General features: G+C 42.9%; 1 protein-coding gene across 3 annotated transcripts in view; it reads right to left on the bottom strand.

The window, feature by feature from the left end:
* Positions 1–25,422, bottom strand: part of PDZRN4 (PDZ domain containing ring finger 4) — a 447,294-nt gene that overhangs the window by 181,350 nt on the left and 240,522 nt on the right. For all 3 annotated transcript variants that reach the window (XM_036889592.2, XM_057492556.1, XM_036889593.2), the window contains 2 exons: positions 15,535–15,791; positions 12,516–12,618 (listed from right to left, as the gene is read on the bottom strand). In XM_036889592.2, the coding sequence (XP_036745487.2) occupies positions 12,516–12,618; positions 15,535–15,791 (360 nt within the window). The remainder of the gene's footprint in view (positions 1–12,515; positions 12,619–15,534; positions 15,792–25,422) is intronic.

The following is a 25,422-nucleotide window of genomic DNA, read 5'->3' as shown; positions in this document are numbered from 1 at the left end:
CTATAATGGGCAATGGAGAGGAAAAACTGGATGAAATTCAACATAAGAAAAGCCAATATGAGCACTGTAAAATGTTTTCTAATGAAGAAGTCTGTTAGGTCTTGGAATAATCTCAGCAGGAGAATGTGAAGGCTCTATCACAGCAAGGACTTATAAAAAATCCCAAGGAAAAATTCAGTTTCAACTGTCAGTTGGCCACACATCTGCAGTACAGGAAAGGCTATTGACGGAGTGGTAACGATTGTTGAACTTACACGTGACAGAGAACCTTGCAGTTCGCTGCCATGGACTGGCAGCTGAAGGACACTGGGGCCTCAAAGAATAATTATTTGCTTTCTAGGGGAAAAAAGACCAGCTTAATCTTCAAGACATGGCTTCCTAAAGTCAATAACATGAGGCAGGATGGGCTGGCAATGAGAAAGAGTGGATGCCTGCCATTGGCAGAGTCTTCCTAATCATCGCATTTAAAGAAAATGTTCACTTTAAGGATTTTCAAGTTTCCACCATGGATGGAAATTCTATGAATGACCACATCATGGAGAGAGCCAAGCCCTGCTGTTCTATTTTGATTCGGGCTCTTTCCTTCCTAGGTTTTGTGAGCCACGTGTCCACGTACACAGGGAGCCACAATCCCATTTGTAAAGAGGAAGGAAAGAACAAGTCTATCGTAGAGAAGGATTGCACTGTGGACTTGTCCTCAGCTCTGGGGTGTCCTCCGAGACTTTCCTTTCTTTCCTTCACAAAAGCAGAAGATGAAGTTTAAGCGCCTTCCTGTGTATTTAATTTAAAAGTACCAGCCACTCCATTGTTCAGAACTAAGCCCTTTCAATAAAAAAAATGGCCCCTTGGTCCTCAGATACCATCCATGCATGAGGTAATGAGCATTTTAGGATTTCAGAAGTATGCTCTACATAATCCCTTGGGCTTTTCAGTTTCACAGAATTTACTACCTATTTTGTTAAATGCCTACCGAGAATCGGCCAAGTTCATGCTTTCCCTATTAAAGCTACTGAAACTCTTCAGTTGTGAAAACAGCCTAATGAAAGTAGCCACTTTCTCCTCCTCCTGCACTTGCAAACTGCAAGTGCAAGAATCCCATGGAGGCAGGCAGAGCCTCAGTGGGTTTGGGGCTATTTGGGGGAAACAGAGAAGTCTCCGAGCGAGATGGGCCAGTCTTGAGGCAAACAGGCTTGGCAGCTGTGTGTCCCCCACTATTATCTCACTTATCAATTTTGACAGGTGACTGTCTCGACTCCCTGGAACATTTATCAAAGAGGACAAATTGTGCCGAATGTCAAGTTTCCCAGAATGACTTTGGTGAGTCGTTGACTGTAAAGAAAATAGGTATCATCATTGCTTGTCAGTCAGGGGAAAGGTAACAGTCTATTGAAATAATTTTTGCTTGTTAAAAAAGCCAACTATTTATTATTTGAATCCATACCATTCCTACCCCCCTTAGCTCAAGTCCTTTTCACACCTGGACTATAAAAATTGGCCCCTCGTTCATCTCCTGTCTTTGGATTTTATTCCTCCAAATTTGTCCTACACACTCCTACAGAAATGGATCTGTCTGGACTACCAATCTGACTGCACCCACCTCTGCAAACATGGAGCTGTCTTCCCGTGGCCTGTAAGATGAAGTCCAGGTTTCTCGTTACGACATAGAAGGTGTTTCCTTATCTGGCCCCTGCGTGTTTGTCCAGCCTCATCCTCTTTCTTTCTTCACTTCTCAGAACTTCTCTTCAGTTAGACTGAACTGTTTACAGTTCCCCGGCCCTGCTGTCGACACCTCTGCAGGTTCGGGCTCACTCTTGCCTGAAACGCCTGCTTATTCAAAACTCTCTGGTGCCATTTCCTCTCTGCCTATTCCTCAAACAGAGAGCACTGGACTCTGTGTCACTTCGATATTTCGTTACCGTTGTGCGCGCCTCACAGCAGTGCGATGACGTATGTGCTCCTGTTCCTACATCTAGGCTGTGAGGTCCTTGGCAGCAGACAGTGTCTTATTTAGTTTCGGGTTTTACCAGCGCTCAGCACAGAACCTGAAATGTCACATTGCTCAGACATATTTATTTCTGAACTTAACTGGGCCACTGTAGCTATCAGATGGCTGAAAGGAAAATATCTTTATATCACAGTAGAAGTGGACATCATTTCAAAAGTTTGGGGTCTAAAAGCAAATTTTTTTTCTTTTTTTTTTTTTTAGGAGAGCAAGGCAGAGACTTTGATTTAGAGAGAAAGTGAGAGGACAGAGCTGCTGAGAGGGCAGGGATGAAGACGATCTCCTTGGACTTGGTCATCCAGCTGTTAACTAGCCGCCCTGCCATCACTCTTGAATAGGTGGAGAAATGAATGAGCCTATGAAAAAAGGCAGACAATCAAACTATTCTTTTAAGATGTTCAGGAAAATGAAGAGTAGAGAATATGGAAGTCAGAGATCAAACAGATTTCATTTAAGGTTGTTTATTTTTAAGTAAAGGACACTTGGGTGTATCTGGGCCTGCTGTGACTCTCAGGAGCCCTGTGTGCAGCTCACAAGTTATGGTTCAAGTGCTTATACTTAGACCCTATCACCCAGGGACATGGAATTCCTCTTCTGAAGCTTCATTTTCTCCTTTCTCCTTAAATATTCTGCACTCAAGGTGATGAAACTGAGAATACTATGTTTAAGCGATGGATATATACATATATATTTCCATCCCAGTCACTGTACTACATAATCTCATACATTGTGTCACTTAACATTAAGAAATACTTATAAGTGCTATCTATCTTTTTGCACAGATAAGAACCCTGAGGTGCAGAGAGATCACAAAGTTACTGAGCAGTAGACTTTGACTTGAGCCCATTTCAGGATGATTCCAAACATACCTAAATATAATTTTTCTCCAATCAGAGTGATAACATTCAGACCCCTAATTGGTTGGGAATAAAATTTTGAAAGATTTTCTTGCGAATTAATGGGTAGGTGATTTGTAGGGACAATAAATGAGGACTTAATGAAGGTAATTTATATAGTTGGAACATGAGCAAAATAATTTAGGTGTCAGAAATCATCTAACATCTTTTTCAGTGATTGATCTACTACTCATCAGGTATGAGTCACCTCGCGTGATTATATTACAGCAGCCTACACTTTGTTATATGGCTGCTCTACAGTTACGCATGTGTTCAAAACCATTAAGAAAAATGACAGGAAATGACCCTAAAAATAATGTCTCCGTACCTGAGAGAAGATATGGCTTTCTCTGCTTTTGACAGACATAAAGAATAGAACCTGCATCTGGAATGGCCAGTCTGATTTTGAAGTGGGGATAAAGTTAGTGTCTTCCTCCTGTGAGAGTCAGATAGTACGACTAATTGAATATTCACAGGTGCTTTCACCTATGTGAATTACTCTCTGTGAGTTGGTTTATCGACCCAACATTGGATTTTACTACACGAAATTGCACTACTAATTTAAACTGGAGAAATTCCAAAGTATAGTATTTAAAAAATTTAAACCATCAAGTTAGCAAAGAAGAAAATAAGTAAGGGGAAGCCTGATGGCCATCTGGGTTATCTAAAAGAGAAAAATGTTTGAAGTGCCTTTCACTTTCACTTTGGAGGGAGAGATTTGATTAATTTCTGTGCATCAGACAAGAGGTGATTACATTTTTCCTAACTAGAAACAGTTAGTGGTGTATCCACTCAGGGAATCAGTTTCCTTTTGAATTTCCCAACTAAATTGCTCTCATGTCCTCGAAGTATGTTTAAAACTTTCGTTTGAAAGATTTCACAACTGTCTGTGTTTGGCAGGTAATCACGTCTAAGTCAAAGGAAGGGAAAGTTCTTTGGGGATTATGAACTTCCTGGCTGTAAAAAGCCTCACCAGCTGTCCAGGGTCCTTTAGTTACACACAAACATCCCTTTGGAAACACACTATCCTTCCAAAGGTTGCTTAGGAGTTGCAGACCCTCTCATATGACAAATGACAGGTAATCACACTTCATAGGATGTGTTGATGTTAGTTTGTCTATAAAAGGAAGGTGAACTGTTATATACGCTTGACAATTATATCCTCCAGAAAAGAACACGTACTTGATTATGTGCCAAAGGGGAGTTTGAAAAAGGAAATGAAACAATGAACATTTATTACTTTTAGAGTTATAGAACTATTTTTTAAGAGAAAAGACACTCTTTTCCAGCATCTGCTATTAACTAGCTGTGATAAGTGACTCTTTAACCTCTATGGTCTTCAGTCTCTTCTGTCAAGGAAATCAGATGTGCTTCAATAGCTGCTCTTGGTTCAGATTCCGTATCAACATTCTCTTAATTCTAATTCTCTTCTGTCCAAACACCGCTTAATTGTTCTCTATCCAAATGTGTTTATCTATTTTTATTTTAAAGTTCTTCCTTTACTATTTCATAATTATGACTCAGTTATGAATAATCCCTTTATATTTGAAAGGAGACTCTTTAAAAGGGAAAAATTCTTTTAAAAGTGCCTACTTTTTTTTAAAACAAGCTTTCTATAGTAAATCCCTCTTTTGTTACTGCTTCCTATGGAATCCTTCACTTCCTTCGGAGCAGAATCTGTGACATTAAAACTTGGTCTTCTCAGGAAAAAGTAAAGAGCAAATGGTTTCAATGTCTGTTATAGAACAAAGGAAGAAAGTTACAGATTTAACGTTCAACATTTTGCTACTGAAAAATATGCTTCTTTCATATAGAAATAGGACAAGAGAGTGTCTATGAGAGGCAGGAACAATGAAATGAAAGCACACAGGCAAAGGAATACTGTGAGCCTGGGCAGATTTGAACTTCGGCTGCTGAATAATTTCTGCTGTAGGGCTCTAGCTCACAGCGAGGCTTGGGTCCCAAAACAGCGGCTTCTCTTACTTGCATCAATATCCAATGCTGACACATACTGCCTTACATGTCCTGTCTCCAGAGGTGAAATCCGATGATGTAGGTAAGTGAGTGTCAGATCTCAGTTTAATCCAAGTAATTAACCGACACCGTGCCATTCAGCTTTGCATTCTCTTAATCTATTCTATTACGTAGATCATGTCTTATTATATTTCAAAATATTACTGTTCGGGGCTTCATCTGTCCAGTAAACATCATTATTACTGCTGACAATATTCTCTGGGTATAAAGTGAGCCAAAAGATGTATTGGTTTCGTCACCACATTCTAAACACCCTACTAGCCAATGAAGAGGCAGAGTCAGAGCCTCTGTGACCATGTGTGTGTGTGTGTGTGTGTGTGTGTGTGTGTGTGTGTGTGTGTTTAGGCATATTCACTAAAACAGTAAATGATAATTTCCAATTTCGACTGGAAAAAATTATATTATTTTCCCTAACATTTAGGGATAAAATAACTGGATAGAAAAATGAGAACATCTAAAGAGCTTCTGCTCTAAATCCCTTAAAGATTTAAACCTTTGATTTGCCAACTTGCGAGTACATTAAAGATTTAGTCATTGCTTCAATTATTCTATGTGCTTGGTACTTGGAAGACAAAAATGCATAAGACAAGATCCCACACACCGAAGAAGCTCAGAGACTTACAGGGGAGCCCAATATGAAAACAAATAATGACCATACAAAAAGGGTGTGGAGGCCGGAAGCCAAGACCTGCTGCTCACGTAACTGTAATCCTATCTTATGCTTGTCACTGTTGGTTAACAGCTCCAGAAACATTTTCAGCGTGTGTTCTTGTTTCTACCTCTGTCACAAAGTTAATGAATCATTAGTTCACAGAGGAAGAGATCAAATGAGGAAGAAGAATCAAGGGAACTATAAAGCAGCCAGAACACAATTAATAAAATGGCATTATTGAGTCCCAATCTATCAATAATTTTTCCAAATATGGATGGGTTAAATTCCCCAAACAACAGAGTGGCTAGATAAAGACAAAAGACCCAAGCATATGCTGCCTACAAGAGACTCATTTCAGCTTTAAGGACACACCGAGGCTCAAGTAAAGGGATGGAAAATGACATTCCGTGTTGAGTGGAAACCAAAAGAAATCATGGGTAGCTATACTTTTAACACACAAAATGGACTTTAAGTCAAAAGCTAAGGTTACTCACTTGAGTACCAGGTCCTGGTTTCTAGCCTCCACACTCTTCTCCACTTGCCTTATTGAACGATTACTGATTGTTTCCACTTGGGCCTCACCCATAAGTCTCTGAGCTTCAGTATGTGGGACCTTCTCTTATGCATCTTTGTCTTCCAAGCACCAGTGACAAAGATCATTATATAAATGAAAAAGGGCACAATTCATCAAGAGGATATAACAATTGTAAATTTATATGTACTGAGCATAAGAGCACCTGAATATATTAAACAAATACGAATATATCTGAAGGGAGAAATAGACAATAATACAATAATAGTAAAGGACTTCAATGTCCTACTTTCAACAATGGATAGGGCATCAGTAAGATATCAATAATGAAATGTTGAAAATCAATAAGGAAATTTTGAAAATCAATAAAGAAACACTGGACTTGAATATCCTCTAGACCAAATAGACCCAACACACATACTTAGAACATTCAATCCAACCACAGCAGACTATACTTTCTCCTCAAGCACATGCAGACCATTCTCCATATGTTAAACAAAAGAAGTTTAGCAAATTTAAAAGACTGACATCATATCAAGTATCTTTTTTGATCATGATGGTATAAAACAATAACAGGAAGAAACCTGGAAAATTCACAAATATGTGGAAATTAAACAACTCACTGCTGAATAACCAATGGTCAAAGAAGAAATCAAAAGATTTCTTGAAAAAAATAAAAATGGAAACAGCATGCTGCAACTTATGGGGTACAGCAAAAGCAGTCTTAAGGGGGAAGTTAGGGTGATAAATGCTTACATTAAGAAAAAAGAAAGATCTCAAGTAAACAACCTAATTTTACACCTCAAGGAAGAAGAAAAAGAAGAACAAATTAAGCCTAAAATTAGTAGAAGGAAGGAAATAATAAAGATCAGAGCACAAATAAAGGAATTAGAGACCAGAAAACCCACAGGAATGATCAATGAAAGTAAATGGTTCATCTATAAGAAAGGAAGAAATCCTGTCATTTTTGACAACATGGATGGACCTTGAGGGCTTTAGGCTAAATGAGACAAGCTAGACAGAGAACAACAAATAGGAATGCCATCCCTTCTGTATGTGGAATCTAAGAAAAACAAAAGTCAAACGCACAGAAATAGAGAGTAGAAAAGTGGTTTCCAGATGGATGGGAAAGGGGTAAAGAGGGAGACATTGGTAAAAATGTACAAACTTCTTGAGCACATGCCTATTTTAGAAAGGGAGAGGATATCAGTTGCGGCCGCACTGTGGCCCCAGGGTCCTTTCCAGTTCCCTTGCACAAAGGGGTGGAAGGGAACTGCACTGCTCAGAAGGTGGGCCACGCAGATAGCACTGGGAATCTCGTTTATGTGTTCATCAGATACTGAGCAGCCGCTAGGAAACGGGTGACGTGACGCAGTGATGAGCCAGAGGACAGGGCTTCTGCCCTCACAGCCTAGAGGGGAGCCCCATGGCTGCACACACGTTCACGAGGGAGGTTTTTCTTAAAGTTGGTTTCAAAGTTATGATGCTGCTCAAAAAGATATGACTGAAATCTAATGAGTGCTTATCTTCTGGTTATTGCTTTTCTGAATGAACATCTCCTCGAATCATAATTCTCTTTAACTGTGTAGGGAGAGAGACGATACACTTAAACTCTCACAAATATTCTGTACCTATGAGTGGGCGTCCAGCTCTGGGAGGTAAATTTTGCAAACGAACACTTCCCAGCACAGCACGAGGGTTTGCTTACACTTTGCCTAAGCATTGCCAAGAGGAAGCTGATGAACGTGCTACGTGCTCTTTCCTATTCACAGACACTGGCCCAAGTTCAGTTTCCAGTTAACATGTACTCAGAACTCTGAGACAGGCTTGTCCACCTGTCCTTACCCCCTTTCACGCATCTTCAAACAAACTTCTGACTTCCTTTTCTTTCTGGTGACAGCGCCCACATACGGGAGCCCCATGTGTGCATGATTCAGGCTGTTTGATGTAGTTTCTTCAGCTGATCTTGGGGGCAGAGTCACAGTGATTTCAAGTAGCATTTCTACGTGATGAAATCATCAGGCTCAGAAAATGTGGCTTAAATTATCTGCTTGTCTTGGCTAATGTGACATTTTATACTATCAAAATGTTGTGCTTGTTAGTTCTCTGATGCTTCTATTAGCGCTATGGAGACTTAATCGTGAGTTCTGCTTACAAGTCAACATCTTCCCTGCACCCAGGCGGGAGCAAGCCCGTCACTACTAGGAGTTGGCCGGAAGAGCTCGGGATTTCTTGAGGCCTTTCCCTGTAAATTACTTCTGGCAGAGGCGGGATTTGAGACCTGCTTCTGACTTGCTAAGGGCTACTTATGATTTATTTCAGCCTTTAGCTTGCCCCAGGAAGAAAAGGAACAAAGTTGGAAATAAGGAGGAAGATACGCTTAATCTTCGGTGGCATTTCAGCGGCACGGAGGGCCCGACTCTTAGGATGGGTGTGTTGTTTGAATGTTGATATTTTTGTTTTTTTTCTCTCAAAAATAAATTCAGGTACTTCATCATTTTTAATTAGAGAACAAGTGTCATCATGTTTAAAGAGAATGAATTGAAAGCTGTGAATCTTTTAAGACCAGCTGGTCTTTGGAGATTTTTTCAGAAGCCCTGTGGGGAGATTTTAAACCCAGTCCAATATGATTTCCTGAGACAGCATGATGCTGGGCCAAGGGGAGATACGGGTGTCCTTACAACCTCATAGCGGCCCCTAACACACCAGTGACCACAACATTGACACACTCACAATAATATCTCCAAAGAAGCCTCTGCTGCCTGCCATGGCTATGAAGGGAGCTGTTACTGTCTATCAATGAGATAATCTGCATGTTAAAAAGTTCCTAAATACATATTTACGAGACAGTCAGGTCTGTTTTGGTCCATTGGGTCAATAATCCACGCACTAAAAGTCCCTAAACATGTATTCACGAGACAGACAGGCCAGCTTTGGTTTGCCGAGTCTACAGAAGGGCCTGGAGTTCCATGGACTGCGTTCCAGTGGGTCCAGAAGCGCAGTCCTGTGCACCTTCTGTCTTAACAAGGAGACTGACTATGCTCGTTTCAGTGGGTGCCAGGAGCTGGGCTTCACTCTGGCCTGTGATATTTTGCTTTTAAAAAGTCAGAAGAAGAAGAACTGGCCCGGCACAAACTATGTTAAAGCTCTGAGTCAAGTCATGGAGACAGACGTTTCCGGAAAGCCCTCTGGGCCGGGGTGCACGCTGTCCCCCTAGGACCACGACTCAGCTGTTCCTCCTCAGCATCCAGGTCCAGTCCACCCTCCCTCCCACCTGGCGGCTCAGCTACGGCCTGTCAGACTCGCTCCAGCAGCCACAGGGACCTCACTGGGGCTTCAGAACACGGACCTGCTCTTCCCCACAAATCTCTCATCTCATAGTAAAGGCCGAGGGCCCCCCAAGATATGCCCCTACTCCCCGCTCACCTCCCCCCTCTCTCCCACTTGCCCATGGGTTGCTCCTCCCTGGGCATGCCAGGCACGCTCCTGCTTCTGTCCTCTGCACTCGCCCTCCCCTCTGTACCCACAAGCTCTTCCCTCGGATATCCATATGGCTGGCAATCTAAATTTCTTTGGGTGTCTTAGAGCGAGGCCTTCCCCGAGCACCCCCACAGCAGCACCCTGCATGCCTTCCTGTCACCACACTTGCTCTCCGTGGGCACCAGCGCCATCTGATGCAGCCCGGTTTTCCTTGTTTACTGTCTGTCTCTCTCCCCCAGGGCAGGGCGTCATCAATCCCGCGCTCAGATGAAAGCCTGCCATATTTTAAGAGCTCATTAACTCCTCTGGTGGAATGAATGAACACAGCTCGACCCTTCTTTCTCCTCCTGCAGTTGCCTGCTGCTGTGTGTCATGTTTAGGTTGAGGAGGAATGAGTATCTTTCTGAGATGAAGTCCTCACTTTGGTCGTTAGACCTCAGTCTCCTATGACATTCTTCAGGTGACACAAACCTGGTCTTCCCTGGAGGTATTCCTCCACCCTACCCTCCGGGCTCCTGGGTACGGCAAAGCTCCTGGAGAAGCTGGGGTCCTATGAGCTGGGCCCAGAAACACTCAGCCAGTCTGCTTCCAGGCACAGCAGTACACAGGACAGGATCAACACTTCTAAGTCTCCCCCACCTACAGGGGCGTCCACACTCTGCTCTGGCCACAGCAGCGGCCTGACTAGGTTTCACCGTCTAATCTGACGCAGCCACGAGGGGTGGTGTGTGCCACGCTGCCCTATAACCAACAGACTGAGGAGTGCTGGGTAGAATCACTATCCTCTCCTAAATCTGGTGGGTTGTCCTGGGGGTTTTCCCCCATGCTTCCCCCAACACCTTTAACCATGTTTACTGTTCTCAAATGCATCCTTTCTCAAGATTGAAGCTTGTCCCAGTAACTTGTTCCTTATTTAAATTTCACGGGAACATTCTTTATTTCAACCATTCAGAAAAGGTACCTTGGGGAAGGGAGTCTCAGCTGACAGCAAATTAATGACTGTGATGCTGTGATTAGTTGAGATTTGTGGGTAAAATTGTAACATTTTCAGAATAATTGTAACATTTTCAGAATACCTCTCCTGGCTTTAGTACATCTGCATATCAATAGGCGTTCAGAGGTGGAGAGAAGTATGGCTTTAGTGCATTTGCATCATTCCTCAGGGGTGGAGAGAAGTTCATTTCCATATCAGGGGGTAATTACCCGGGCAAGGAGGGCTTATCTGTGCCTGAGAGGTGAGGGGGAGGGGCAGTTTTGCCTCTGCTGGAGCAGGAAAGACAGATGGCCCCAGACTGCAGTTTGTGAGCAATAAATGGATTTTAAACTTTATTTCTTCCTTTGACTGATTAGGTTTTTAGAGGTATTTTGCCCCAGGATTTCCTCTCCCTGGACTTAGAGATTACAGCCTATGGAGGGGACCTGTCTGAGCATTTCCCCCTGTCAGAATCCTGATGCTGGCATCTTTTAGGAATGAGATGGGTCAAAAGGAGGCTGTGGATCAGCTGCCATAAGCCCTAAATGAATGTGCAGAAATCTGTCTGTATTGTAATACTCAGTAATATGCTAATCAATTAAAATGATTTCTTTTTACTCATAACCTACTTAGCCTAAGTAAGCATCTCTCTCATGCTCCCCACTCAGGCACACAGAGTTATTTCAATAAAGTTTTAAGGTACAAAATAAATGAAGAGCTGAAGTGATCTAGACCATTCCAGTCCCTAAATGCAAAATATTCATTACCTGAAAGAAAAACATCATTTAATCCTGAATTATTTGAATAAATGACTCAAAGTTTATAATTTACTTTGCATGAGTAGAGAAACCTTAGTGGGAGTTTCAATGAATACCAATACTTGAGTGGATTTATAAAATAAAACTTTTCAATCAACTGAACAGAGAGGAGGGGATAAAAAATTAACACAAACAACAGTGATAAGATGCTAGGTATTGCTGCACATCTTTCCAAATTCTGACTGAAAAGAAATAATATTCTCTGTAATCCTCAGCAATGACTTTTGTGGGGGAAAGATTTCAAATAAATGTCTATTTGCTTTAGGTGAGCTTCACTGAATAGGCCTTATTTGATTTCAGATCCTCCTAAGGGAAGAGATTTCAGGATTTCCTGGTTGCAAAATGGAAAAGAACATTTTGCTGAACGTGTATGACATCATCTGGAGCAGCAAAAGGGCAGATGATCACGGGCACCCTGCTTGTTGACAGTGGCTTCTTTACCTCCTCCATCTATTCTATTTCCAAATGTCAGAGTAGTCTGAAACCTTTCAGAGATTTACAGACTGCAGAAGCAGAGGAAATATTAGGATAAATCCCTTAACTTCTGTGGAAGCTTTTAAATAATTAATAGAAGGGCTTTGGGAATTGCTATATATCACAGTACAGGCACCCTAACATATACCATGTAAAGGATAAACACAGTCTAACAAAGGGCATGAGGCCTCCTCTCCTTCTAGAAAGTCAGTGGGCTGCCCTTTAGAATACACACTTGAGTCACAAATAAAGAGAATATTGGATTTGTGAAGGGGACTATAACTATAAAATTTAGTTTATCAATTAAAATCAAAATACTATATAATGAACAAAAATAGTAAACACAGTCTTGGTTTCAAATACAATTTTTTTGCTAACTCTACTTGGTGTAGCTGTCATAATATTATGTATAAAAACCAACAAAAATGTAAGCAAATTATTTTCAGGCTCATATTATAAAATGTTTTCTAATGTACTTAAAATACTAAAGCCATGTGGCTACACCAAATCATATTTAAAAAATCATATTTACCTTTGATATATAGAATAGACAAACTATTTCTCACAGTGACAAATTAATTTTTCCTTTGTTATGAAAAACGCCTCAACCATCCCTTCCTGAGGAAATGTGAAGCAGTGTGAAAATGCTCTTACCTCATATTCAAAGTCCTCTGCTCTGTCTGCGTCAGCAGGTAAACTGGAAAGATACTCATTTTCCTCATAAAATTCGTGCTCCATTGGATGAAGAGAATGGCAGCTATGGGAATGTGGTAACATCACAGGAATGGATCAAAAGCATTGTTTTCAGATTAAGACTGACTTTAGAATTCCACTTTAGTGTTCTCTGCCCTAAGACCTGGATGATCTAGCCTTTAAATGGACTGCAGCTCAGAAAGAGCAACTGCTTTTTTTTCTCCCCCGAAATGAAGCCCATCCATTTGCTTTTCTGAGAGAATGTAAGGTGAAGCCCGTGGTCAGAGCTGCATTCTGCGAAATCTCTGACAGGCCACAGTGCTTCACTGATAACTCTCTGGCTGGCTTCTATTCCAGCCAGCGTGACTTGCTCCGTAATGGGGGTGTGGCATTAGTGAATGCTGTCTGTCCCAAAGGGGGTATTTGGTAACAAAGTATTACCACTTCCATAATACACAGCTCCTATGTGTTTGAAACATTTCCAAAAGCAAGTATTTCTCATATTGTAAAATGCACACAGTGACCCCATTCCTTAAGACCTGCTTCCTCTCCCTTATCACCCATATGTTTCCCTCTTTGATAAAGGGCCTGTGCACAAGCATTAAACAGCATTCATGGTGCTAACACACTGGAAACTCCTATAAGTCATAGGGTTAATAATACCCAGTGACAGAGCCGATTAAGTAAAGGGAATGGGGGGCACCTGGGACAGGGTAGCTGACTTTCACATAGCCTCCAATTTTGGGAAATGTTTTAAATAATTTATAGACATGCTTTCAAATTGCTGTGTGCTGTAATATACAGACTGCACTTTATACCACATGAAGGCTTAGCACAGTTTAACAGCAAAGGGTAAGGTCACCTCTATTTCTACAAGTCAGTGAAAAGGCGTTAAGTGCAGTTGACCGAGCTGGTTGCAGGTGGGGACTCCACATCCTGCCAGTGCGACATAACAGAAAAACCGAGGTACCAGTGTAAACAGTCCCCTTATCACCAGCTGCAGGGTGAGTGAGATGCGTCCTGGTGCCTTTGAGTGGTCAGCGTAAATATTCTACCAGCCTCTTCCCACTGGTGCCCATGGCTGTCTGTGGCCCAAACAGCAAAAGCTGTGCACACAGCACCTTGCTTGCTGGTCTACCAGGTAAATCCTCCTTGCATAGCTCTGGCCCAGCTCTGCAAAGCCCACTGGGCTGGGGAAATGTCCAAGCCTGCTATTTGGGGCATCTGATGTGTTTCCTGCCCTGCAGGAACATCTTATTCATTCAATAAACATTTATTGTCTACCAGATGCCAGGCCCTATGCCAAGTACGGGAAATCAACTGGTGCCCCAAATGCCACTCTTGCCCTATTCACTGGCTATGGCAGGAATGTGGGAATCTTAATGTGGTGTGATAACTAAGAGGAAATAGGGAAGCTGTTAGAGCACATGGAGGGGGTGTGCCTGTGCAGTCCCAGAGACTCTGCCGGAGAGGCTGCTCCCAGGCTGAGACCCACAGCACTTAGCAAGAGAGACACAGCCCACTGGTTAAGAGAGTGGGCCCTGGGCTCAGAGGCCCGGCCCTGTCACCTCATTGTCACATGCCCTTGGCCAAATTACTTAACATCTGTTTCCTCAACTGTAACATGGGGATGGTAATAACATAATGCACTTCTTCACAAGGCTGTGGAGGGGACTAAACGAGTTAGTATATGCAGAACACTTGGAATATGACCTAAAGCATGTGCAGTTAGTTAACAAACGGTAGCTGTTATTCATTCAGGGAAGTTACTTACTGGAGGGCTGCCCTGCGCCAGGAAGCGCCAATGACTATTACTTGTCTGTTGGCTTGTGTATTGTTTGTCTCCTCCCAGAATATAAACTCCAGGAGGTAGTGATTGTATTCTGGCTCCCAGTTTTGTGCCCAGCACCTAGTTCAGAGCCTGACGTAAGGGATGGATGAATGAACAGTCATAGCAGGACAAACAGAGTCCCTGCCTCCTGGAACTTGAAGTTTCAAGGGGTAGTTTCCCAAACATGGCTGCACATCAAAATTGCCTACAGAGATTTTTGAAAAATTCTGATGCCTGGGCCTCCCTCTAAAACCTCTTCAATAGCTGGCCTGACGGCGCATGGGGCATTGCACTGTATTGTCCTCCATATTTCCCAGGTGATGCTCATGTACACATGTGAACCATGACATGGACTTACCAGGGAAGTGGCATGATCTGATCTGTGTTTTACCAAGTGGAGCAGGGATTGCAGAAGGCAAGCAGATGCAGTCCAAAGAGGCTACCTCCTTTATCAATCAAGCTCTCCATAATGTTTGAGCATTTGCCTAGAGCTCCCAGGAAAGAATAGATGGGCAAAACACCCTTTGAATAAAACATCTCTAACTGCCTTTAAATTAGGTAAAAATTGGAAAGAAATATTGCTTGAAGAGTTCGGTATTCCGTAGCTCTATACTTAGCTCACTACCAGCCAGGATCTTTGGTTTACGTCTCAATATATTGGGTAATAGCTTTCTCTGGGGGAATTGCACTTTAATTAACGTCCTATCTTTTCCTTTAAAGATGAGCAAAGCAAAAGAGTGACAGAGACAGTGGCGACCTAGAGAGGGGAAAACAGCATCAACAGGCCACTTCTGTGTCAGTCTTCCTGAGGTTCTCGGCAGCTTTGGTGAGAAAAGCTGTTTCCCTGACCAGTGCTCGGGGTAGCGGGAGGCTCCTGGTGACGGGAAATATGAAGATAGTTAATCAGCCAGAACTTCTCATTGCTCCTCAGCAGAATGACTCCGGGGCTGACGCACCTGGGTGGGTCGGGGAAGCAGCCGGCAGGGCCGGCGGGGAAACTACCTGTAGACACAGTGGAGACACTTGCCAGACAAACCTGAGAACCTGCCTCCGTCACTGTCAACTTGCTAGTGTGACTGATTCTGTTGAACACCCACTTCAGCTGATGGACGGAAACAAACAGGGCTTTGGAGGGAGGACTGAACATACCTGTCTGAGAGCAGGAACGGACAGATGTCTGGCACTGGGGGGGTCGGCAGCCTGAGTTTGGCCAGGGCCATGACGTGCTCAAAGGTGATGTCCGTCTGGGTGCTGGCGTGCGTGACCGGCACCGCGGGGGCCATTCCGCAGGCCGGTTTACCGAGAGGCGTTCGCCTCAGCACCTGCACCACGATGGGCTCCTTGGCGTTTCGAAAAGCTTCTACTGCTTCTTCATGGGTGGCCTTGGAGAGAGCTTTCCCGTTGACCTGCAAAGACAGGAGGACATCGCTCACCACGGAGGAAGGAAGACAGAGGCCGTCGTGACAGATGCATAAAAGGTGGGGAGGGGAGGCTTAAACCCGCTGAAAGGACTTTGATAAAGGGTCACCTGAGCTGGCATTCACCAAGGAGATTAGGAAAACAGTGATTCTGTCTTTAGGAGGCACACCTTCAGAATTATTAGTAAAGATTTTAAAATCTAAACAACACATCAGCCTCCGAAAATGTCCGTCAAAATCTGCAGATAAGTAGAAATGTTAAGTTTTTCCTCTTTTTTTTATTATGATCAATCGATCTCTGGGTGGGATTTTCAATATTTAATCAAAGTCTTACTGGCCTGAAATCTAATTTTTTAAGGATATTGTCAAATTTCTTTTATATTCATCATCTTTTTATCTAAGATGATGCTACTATTATGTATATTTATCTAAATCCTTGCCATTCAAAGAGTGGTCTGAGGACCAGCAGGATAAGCATCACCCGGGAGGTGCAGAATCCCTGGCCCCGCTCCGGACCTGCTAAGTCGGAACTGGCATTTTAACAAGACCCCCGCTGATTTATAAGCCCACGAGAGGGTCGCTGCTCCAGACCTCTGAGCGAATGCACGGCTGCCCTGGCCCCTCATGCGTTTCCATCACAGCTCTCCCAGGTCTGACATCCCAGAGAAAGAGGCGACGCGCCCCTCGGCCCCCATCGCTGCTTCTCAGCAGGGCTGATCACTGGCAGTTGGGAGAGAAAAATTATTCTTGCTGGGACACACTGCCATGCCTACTTAGTGAGGGCCAGCGGTGTTCCCCAGCCAACCCTGCATTGCTGACACCTTCTCAAAGGGCAGTGTAGACTGCTCTCTATAGTCATCAATTTACCCCCCAAATGGGTCCTGATGCCACAGCTTCTGAGTGGAAGTTATGTTTTAATAAAGGAGTCTAGCATCCTGAAACAGCTTCACCACTCCTACCCCAAATGAAGCAATAATGTGGGCTTTTGTAAATAGGAAGAGACACTTGGGGGCACAGTACTGTGCTCAAAACCCCTAAAATTATGAAGCCACCCATCTGTTGTGAGGCTCTGATAACTGCTATGCATCAGCAAATCCTCAGAGACCCCTGGGTGCTCTACAAGGCAGCGAAGGGAGTCACTGGGTGGCTGCTGACATTCCAGTGAGCACATTCTCTGTCCCTGAGCAGACAAGGAGTATGTGTGTGCTCCGAGCCAGTGTGGGACGTTCAGGGCTAAATGACACAATGCCAGGTAGAAATTGTCACGTCATGTAGAGACTGGCTAAATGACCTGGAGGAACTAATGTACTCAGTGGACCCTGAAAGAGTTAATGTCCCTTCAAAAATCGAGCAATTAAGATTCCTCACCAGCAAAACACGTCCCAGCACAGTTCTTGAGTCGCTAGTAAGAAACTTCAGTGGGAGACTCGAGTGGGTACCTCCCAGTGCGCACACACTCACTATCGTGTACCCTCTCTGATTCTCTTCTCTATGCACTGAACTTGAAAATCACCACCGAGCCTTCATTGGCACACCGTTGGGATGAGATGATGGACCCGGGCATGTGCGTGCGTGTGAGCACGGGATGCCATGGACACAACCACTCTCTCCTCGAGCCCCTGTCAGGCGACAGGTGCTCCGGGCCGCGGGCACCACTCTCTCCCTTGAACACATGCAGCTGGCCAACGAGAGAGAAGTTCCAGAATGGAAAAGCACAACCTAAAACCTGCCCCTCATGTTGAATGGCATCACCCTCTATGGGTCACACTGTGGTCGGCATTTATCAATTCCAGGGTCGTGGAAGATGATGCAGAGCTACAGGGGACGGTTCTGTCAGAATCTACGTGGTAGGGAGAAATTGCTTCCCAGACTTCTCTCCCCACAGCGTTCCTTCAGCTTAGGGAGGATCCACTCCGGGAGGGTCTCACACCCTTCCTTCTCTGAAGAGTACCCTCAGTCATGACCTGCGAGCAACTGCTCAAAACCTACTGGCACTCTGTCAGTATCTTACCTTTCCCGATAGGCCTTGCATCTAGAGAAACCCCTAACAGCGGCAGAATGAAAGGAGTCAGTGCCCTTTTTGAGGGAACTTCAAGCAATATCTGAGAGTAAAGGGAAAAATAATTTGTGGCCAGGTCTTCTTCCAGTCATCCATTAAATCCTTCTAATGTATAAATTAGATGTCCTTAAGTGGCAGACAGATGCCATTATTTTATTTCCTCTCCATGGTGGCTCAGCACCTTGCCTATAATCTTGGCACACCTCTGTTTCTTACTTGTTTTAATGAGCTTCAAAGCAAGAATATATTTTTTTAAATGAGTTCCTTATTGATAAAGGCTGTTTATTTTATGTTTCTATAGGCTAAGTAATATTATTTTTGCAAAATCCAGAAAACTATGAATATTTCCACAGAAACACAAAAGTTACTGAAGAGTATTTTCGGTTGTGGACATAATGATTAGTGATATTAGTGTTCACGCCGTAAGATCAATAGCTATTGATTCTAAGACCGGCACATTCATTCATTTACAAGCATGGCATTTATATGCAAATTTCATATTTTTGCTTTAAAGACAGTCAAACACAATCTTAAAAAAGGACAGTCAATATAATCTCAAATATCTTACTTCCCATAGGGAATGCTCTTTTCTTCCAGTTATGCAGCTGACCTCTATTTTCATAAGCTGTTTAATATCTCTCAAAGTAAAGAAGTCTATGACCTTTGAAGGCGCTACTGCCCCACGTGATCCTGTAGAAAATGCAAGAAGCCCTGGTGATAAAAAACACTGTTTTTTTGTTTTTCTTTTTACTTCACTTGAAGTTCATCAACATACTGTTAGCCTACCAAAAGGTCACCGTTTTATAAATTATGCCTTTCACAACAAAAAAAGAATAGCTTAATTGGAATTTTCTGGCAGTTGTTTTGCTCAGTTGTCAGTTACACCTAAGGAGAAGCATGACACTGGGAGAATTTTCTAAGGTTTTAATCCTACAGAAAGGCTTTGTAGTAAATTCACAAATAAATTAGTAGCAAAGCTTTGTTTTTTTCCCAAGTGCTGAGATCCTGCACCAGCAACAAGGTGTTTGGTATTTCATGGTGCTGCAGCCTCATCACACACAGTCTTGTCATATTCTTTCCCTCCCTCTTGTCCTGGCTTCTCATCCCTACTTCTTCCCTCTCTCCCTGCTCCTCTCCCTCTTAGTTTTGGTTTTGTGTCGACAACATACAATTTTTTACTTTTTATGAAAGTAGACTAGAGATGGAGAAGCCCTCTGTCAAAGGTATCTTATGCAATATAGGTAGTTAAAGGGGCGGATCCAAGCGGTCCCAGGTCTGCCCATTCTCTCCTGGTACAAGGAGCGGAGCAGAAGTACCAGAGAAGTACAGGGATGCTGATTTTCAGGTAGAAAACCCGAATCAGGAGGGTTGGGAGCAAAACTGATGGGAAGAGATGGAAGGCAACTGGAAATGCTCACATACCGTGGGTTTTGAGTTTGAAGTTGACACGTGGAAGGGTTTCAAGAAGGCTGCCAATCTGATTTAAGAACGGCATAGGGACAGAGACCAAGGTGAGAGGTGAGAGTGTCATAGCAACCAGGAGACATACACACGGTGATTCCCTCTAATGTGATACCATCTGGCATTTTGATAACTGTGGCCGCAACCGACTTAGTTCTACTACGGCCGAGCAACTAGCATGTCACTGAAGTGACTCGTGTGACTGACACTTGGTAAGAGGCCAGCGGTCCCAGAGTGAGGCAGCTGGGCTCTGGACCAGTGAGTAAGCCACCTGATCTGAGGTAAAGGAGAAAGCAGGTGCATTCTGCATAAAGAAGGTGTCAGAACAGGCAACAGTATTAAAGAGAAAAGGGAGATGCCAGTGATAGAAGTTCAGGATAAATAGAGACACGTGGTTGTCCTCATAAAAACTAAATTTGGGATCGGAAGCAAGTGGAAGGAAGTCTTAATCATTACCAAAGAACTAACAAATAAACAGGAGATGGGGGATCATTAGAAAAACTGATCCTAGGGCCCTTTTCTGAAAAGGTTTCCCTCTCATCCCTGTGCTTATCAAGTCAGTTGATAAGTTGAACTTACACACATCACATTTTTGCAGATATGAAAAGATAAACATCTTGTTTCTAAAAAGTTATTTTCTATTTTACTAATAGGGGTAAGCAGAGAGGAGAAAAACAGTCACTTTTTAGCAATCAAGGCACAAAAAGTGTGAAACCATTTGTTGTGGCAGATGGGCTAATTAACCCATAAGCAACTTGTGAATGTTAAGTAAAGAATATAGCTTTTCATATGTAAACCGTACAACAGCAATGCTTGATGAGGTTTCTATTTAATGAACAATCTACCCTTTTGGATAAACTGCCAAATCTGGACCCCTTGTCAACGACCTCCCCGGAGTGACTGGCGGCCTCAGCTTGGATACGAGCTGCTCTCCTTTGATTATTTCTCCGAAACCAGCCACGTGCAAAATTTTCTTGAGTATCAGAAAACAAACAGGCTTGACTTTTTTTTTCCCTTTGAAGTGCAAACAAGTACACGAATAACCAAGTCACCCTGGTGAGTTGCTATTTCCAGAGTCAGCTGTTCAGGAATGATGAGAGTTCTTTTGAAAAATAAGAGCTTTTATGCACTACGCCTTTCCTAAGGAGAGTACATGGAAGAATACGCAATAGAGGTACAGAATATCAAGGATTATGTAAGCTGATAGAGCCCAATTTCAATTTGAGAATAAGTATAAAGCGTTTGAATATTTTTTTAATGTTCACAAAATATTTATCCATTCATCTATTTATTCATTTATTTTCAGCTTTATTGAGGTATAGATGACAAAACTGTAAGATATTTAACATGTACATTGTGTTGACTTGATATGTGTATATATTGTGAAAAGATTCCAACCATCTAGTTCATAGACATATCCAACACCTTGTCCATCAATTAATTAATTAATTGTGTGTGGGAACATTGAAGTTTTACTACACACATTTCAATTATATAATACAGTGTTACCAACAAGAGTCACCGTGCTTCATGGTACATCTCCAGTCCGGAGCATCGTGGCTCTGGGTGGGCAGGACGCTTCACAGGCTCTCCCACCCTCACAAGTAACTGTGGAGCTAATTTTGATTAAAGGTCCCTATGTGAATGTGGATCGAATTCTCTGTTTGATAGTTAGGGAGGTGTTGGAAAAACGTGGTCAGGTAACATTTTCTAGAAGGAGGAAACAATATTTCAGCTGCTGCTACAGTGTTTGGCATGGAAGGGATTTAAAATAATCTGTATCCTATGTTCATTAATACGCTTGTCATAAACAATTTCCAAGTCAATGTTAAGGAATTTAAGCACACAAGTTTTCTTTCTAAACTTTGGTACGTTTAATCCTCTGTGGACATCTGTTATATAAATTGAGTATAACACAGTATGAAAATATTTATAGCAAAAGGGACTCACAGACTGGGAACTGTGCAAAACTATATGAAGAAAATCTAGTTGATATGAAGAAACCCTAGATTTGGAAGGAGTAAAGTTAATTTTGGCCACTTTTTAAAATGTTAATGCACAAAGCAATCACGGGTAGGTTTGCCATAATTACGTAGTTTTAGAAGGTAAGAACATTAGAGATGTTGGAAGTCTCTGTACCAGTGTTCTGCTTTTTTCAATCCTACTCCTGGCCTTCTGGAAGAGAATGAGGTAATTACCACCTGCGATGTGATAAGCAGACTTACCCCAAAGTGGCCCTGGGCTGCCTTGGGCTTATCTGGACTACCAGGGGCCAGGAGCCTCGTCTTCCTAGTGTGTGGGGGTGTCGTGCTCTGAGCTCCAAAGAGCCCTGAGCTGAGCAGCTGTCTTTCCCAGACCCATGGAAAGCACCGACTTGTACCCCAGGCAGCCTGGACCTCCTGCAGTTTGCTTCCTTACTGACAATGTTCCCTGAAGAGACAGCCAACGGCAGGGTGTGGTCCCTCCATCGAAGTACAGACCCACGGCGTGCCCAGCGGTTTGGGACCCTGCGAGACTGTCCTCTGCCTGACTGGCATGTTTCTCCACTGAGGGCCTTTGTCTAGCCTATGACTTGTGACATTGTAGGACTTACTCTTAGCAACCTTGCATGACACAATACGCAGTTACGACCTGAAGAACTGAAGATGTAACAAATGCTTCCGCACATGTAACAGTCATGAACGGCAGACCCCCTGTAACAGAACGAGAGACTCAGAAGCTGATGGTTGAGGTTAGCTGAGAATGACGCTGGGGTCCCGACAGGACAGCCTGCTGCCTCCTGGTTCCCGTCACCGGGTAACTGATGGTGAGGTGTTCCCAAACGCAAGCAAGACTCATCTTCAGCTTTTCTTATTAAGATGTTTTAGACCCATTATTTGTGGATTTACCCAAACTCTTCCTGAACCAAGTTCTCTGGTTTGGGAAATCCTGGGGATATATCCTTCATGATTGCTTTTCCTCCTCTTACCTTTTCTCTGTCATTTTTTAATATCCCGTCTTCTGTAATTGTTTCTTCCCTCCCTCCCAGAGCCACCCTTCTCTCCTAAGCTTTCCCATCTGGGATCTAACAAATATGAAGAGTGCTTATTTGTATGAATTATTTCTGTTATTAAGGAACAGGTTATATGATATGCTTTGATTCTTACTGAGGGAAATAAAATGTACACAACATAGTTTTGTTTACCTCTTTATAAATGAAGTTATTTCCCTCACCGTAATGAAAGAAGTGGAGGTTTCTCCTGTTTGCCCCAAGACCTGGTGGCATTTGGTTTGTGCCTCGAATCCACAGTCCACTCTTCTCTACCGAGCTCTGGCCCCGGGGTGTGGACCACTGTCTACTGTTCACAGGGTCCTGGCTTTGTGCGTTTGCTTTGGTGCAGCCAGTGCTAAGGGAGCTAGGATTCTGGGTCTTTTCCCGGCCCCTCTGCACCTGCTCTCAGGACAGCACCCTGCTACGTTCTGTCCCCTCGTCCCCCTGCCCCCTGCCTGCAGGGCCCTGAGTAGTAAGTACTTCTCTTTAAAGCGCCATTCCCTATATTTTTCCTCTTAATTCTTCTCACACCTCTGTAAGTTCTTCTGTATTAAACTTCCTTCAAGTAAACACTTTGCGTATGCCTTTCATTTCCTTCTGGGACCCTGACGGACACAACTAGAAAAGGAAATTCCTCTGAGTCAAACAATAGCAACAACAAAAATACAATAAAGGCTGAAACTTACCCTCTTTGCAAATTAACTTTACTATTAAAAACGAATCACATCAAAAACAATTTCTAGCTTCTGGTGTTTAGCAAGTCATACAGTTGTAAGAGCACACTGAAATAGAACTTTCATTGAGCTCATACAGAAAATGCAAAGTTGTCATATATTTGACGTGTCCCGCTATTTTACAGCGTCGCCCTCAGTTCGCCTTTGTCTAGCGTTTGCTCTTGATCACATTCAGGGTCTGTATTCTCAGCAGGAACGCCTAGAAGTGGTGCTGTGTCCTTCTCAGTCTGTCCTACCAGGAAGCAAGTGACACGGGCTTGTCCATTTTAGTGATGTGAACCTTGATGGAGTGTGTGTATGTGCGCAGGTGAGAGAGTCAGAGAGAGAATAAGGTAAATCAAATGTAACACCTTAATGTTAAAATTTGGGAAGCCTAGATGACAGGTATTTGAGGATTCTTGCAGTGCTTTGTTAAGTTGAAAATTATGTCAAAGTGTTTCAAAATATTGCTATGCTTATTACTATGTAAGAATGGATCTGTGTTGTGATCGTTTGGAATTAATAACTATAAGGAATTGATGGATACAGAGCTTCTCCAAAGTTTGTTTCTATACTTATATATCATTAGAGAAACAAATTCCCCCTCTGCACTCAATGTCTTTTTCTTGTACGCGTGTACACATACACACGCTCATACACACACACACACACACCCTACAGCAGAAAGCACAGATTGGTATCACCAACTTAATCATTGTCATAACAATTCATCGACTGAATATCACCTGAATTCCTGTTCTCTTCCAAGCTGAGCTATTTAAAAAGATAGATGGCTGCCTTCTGGCTAATTGTGGGAGTTCTTTCATTACTATAAAAAGACTTTTTATATCTCAAGTGACTCCATAAGCGGTGAAAAATGACTTGAAGTCTTTGGAGAAGAGTCCGCTGATGAAATGGTAGGATAATAACTACTTACTGACCTTTCACTTCCTAAGATAATACTAAGCCGATGTAGCTGATTATTAATAAACCTATCTATTGAGGTTTGACATATCAGATCTGAGTATGTTAAAGTTAATGAGAAATTCTCACGGAGACAAAATTTTCTGCAACAGGCTCAAGGATGAAAGACATGAGGTAAATATGGAGCAAATGCTGTGAAAATGAACTCAAACCATTTCATTCGGAAGAAACTTTGCTGTAATTACATGATCCAGACTGTCTTTAAAAATGAATATAAACTGCATCAGCGACTTGGTCAGAGCTGCTCACCTTTCGCATGCACTGAACACGGGAAACGTGCTCTTAGCCCTGGAATGAGCATTCTTGGTCCCTTTTTTGTTTTGAGAACATGTACAGATCTAATGAACATAACCTTGAGTCTCAGCCCCACTGGCTTGATGCCAAAGAAGTGCTGAACACAGCTACCTGTTGAATGAAAGCATAAAGTGCCCCACAGTTACTACTGAAAAGGCACGAGATGGTGAGTTACTGGTAACAGGGCATCTGTCACGACAGCACCAGCGACGCTGTGGACATCCCACCACAGGTCCTCTGAACCTGTCTGTAAGAGCGGTCCAGGGCTTCAGTATTTAAATGCTTCTGTGCAAAAGACATTAAATTACAAGAAACTGTTTTGTCCAGTGCTGTAGCTAAAGGGCCCCAAAACATGCTTGCCACATACTTGGCGCTCAACGAATATGGTTCAATATAGTTTCATGGTATTTCTCTATCAAGAACCACGTTAAAACCAATGTAACTAGATTGGCCACCAAAGTTATTCACTGCCCAGCCCCATTTTGTAGCCCAGTTACCTATATTATTCCTTCTTTTCAACACTATCGTATAAATTATTTGGGGGGGGCATGCAAATGCATAGTTCAATGTTGTACAAAAACACGGGTGTGGACATCACTCAGAGCTGGGGTCTAGACACAGCTCTCAAGGTGCACTTTGGGTAAGTTATGTAAACTCTAAGCCTCACACAGTTTCTTCATCTGGAAAGGAGATGATAATACCCACCCAGAGTCGTCAAATATACGATACAGCTAGGCAGCTAGCAGTGCTGTGATCGTGATCCACGCAGCCTCCCTCCTCCCTGAGTAACTTTTTTTTTTATTGAGTATCATTGATACACAATTTATGTTGGCATCAAGTATATAACACAGTGGTTCGCCAGTTACCCACATAATTAAATGCTCACGCCCATGAGTGCGGTTACTATCTGTCAACATAGGAAGATGCTATAGAACCACTGGCTATGTTCTCCACGCTGCACTTCCATCCCCGTGACCAGCTTATATTGTAATTGAGAATTTTTGTGCCCCTTTCTCTCTCTCTCCCTCACCACCCACCCACCCCACCGAGTAACTCTTGAGTGACAGAGGCTAGCTG

The sequence above is a fragment of the Manis pentadactyla genome, chromosome 14 (assembly GCF_030020395.1).
Source record: "Manis pentadactyla isolate mManPen7 chromosome 14, mManPen7.hap1, whole genome shotgun sequence".
NCBI classification, from domain to species: Eukaryota; Metazoa; Chordata; class Mammalia; order Pholidota; family Manidae; genus Manis; species Manis pentadactyla.
The sequence above is the reverse complement of the archived record's forward strand: the minus strand, read 5'-3'. Positions and strand labels throughout refer to the sequence as shown.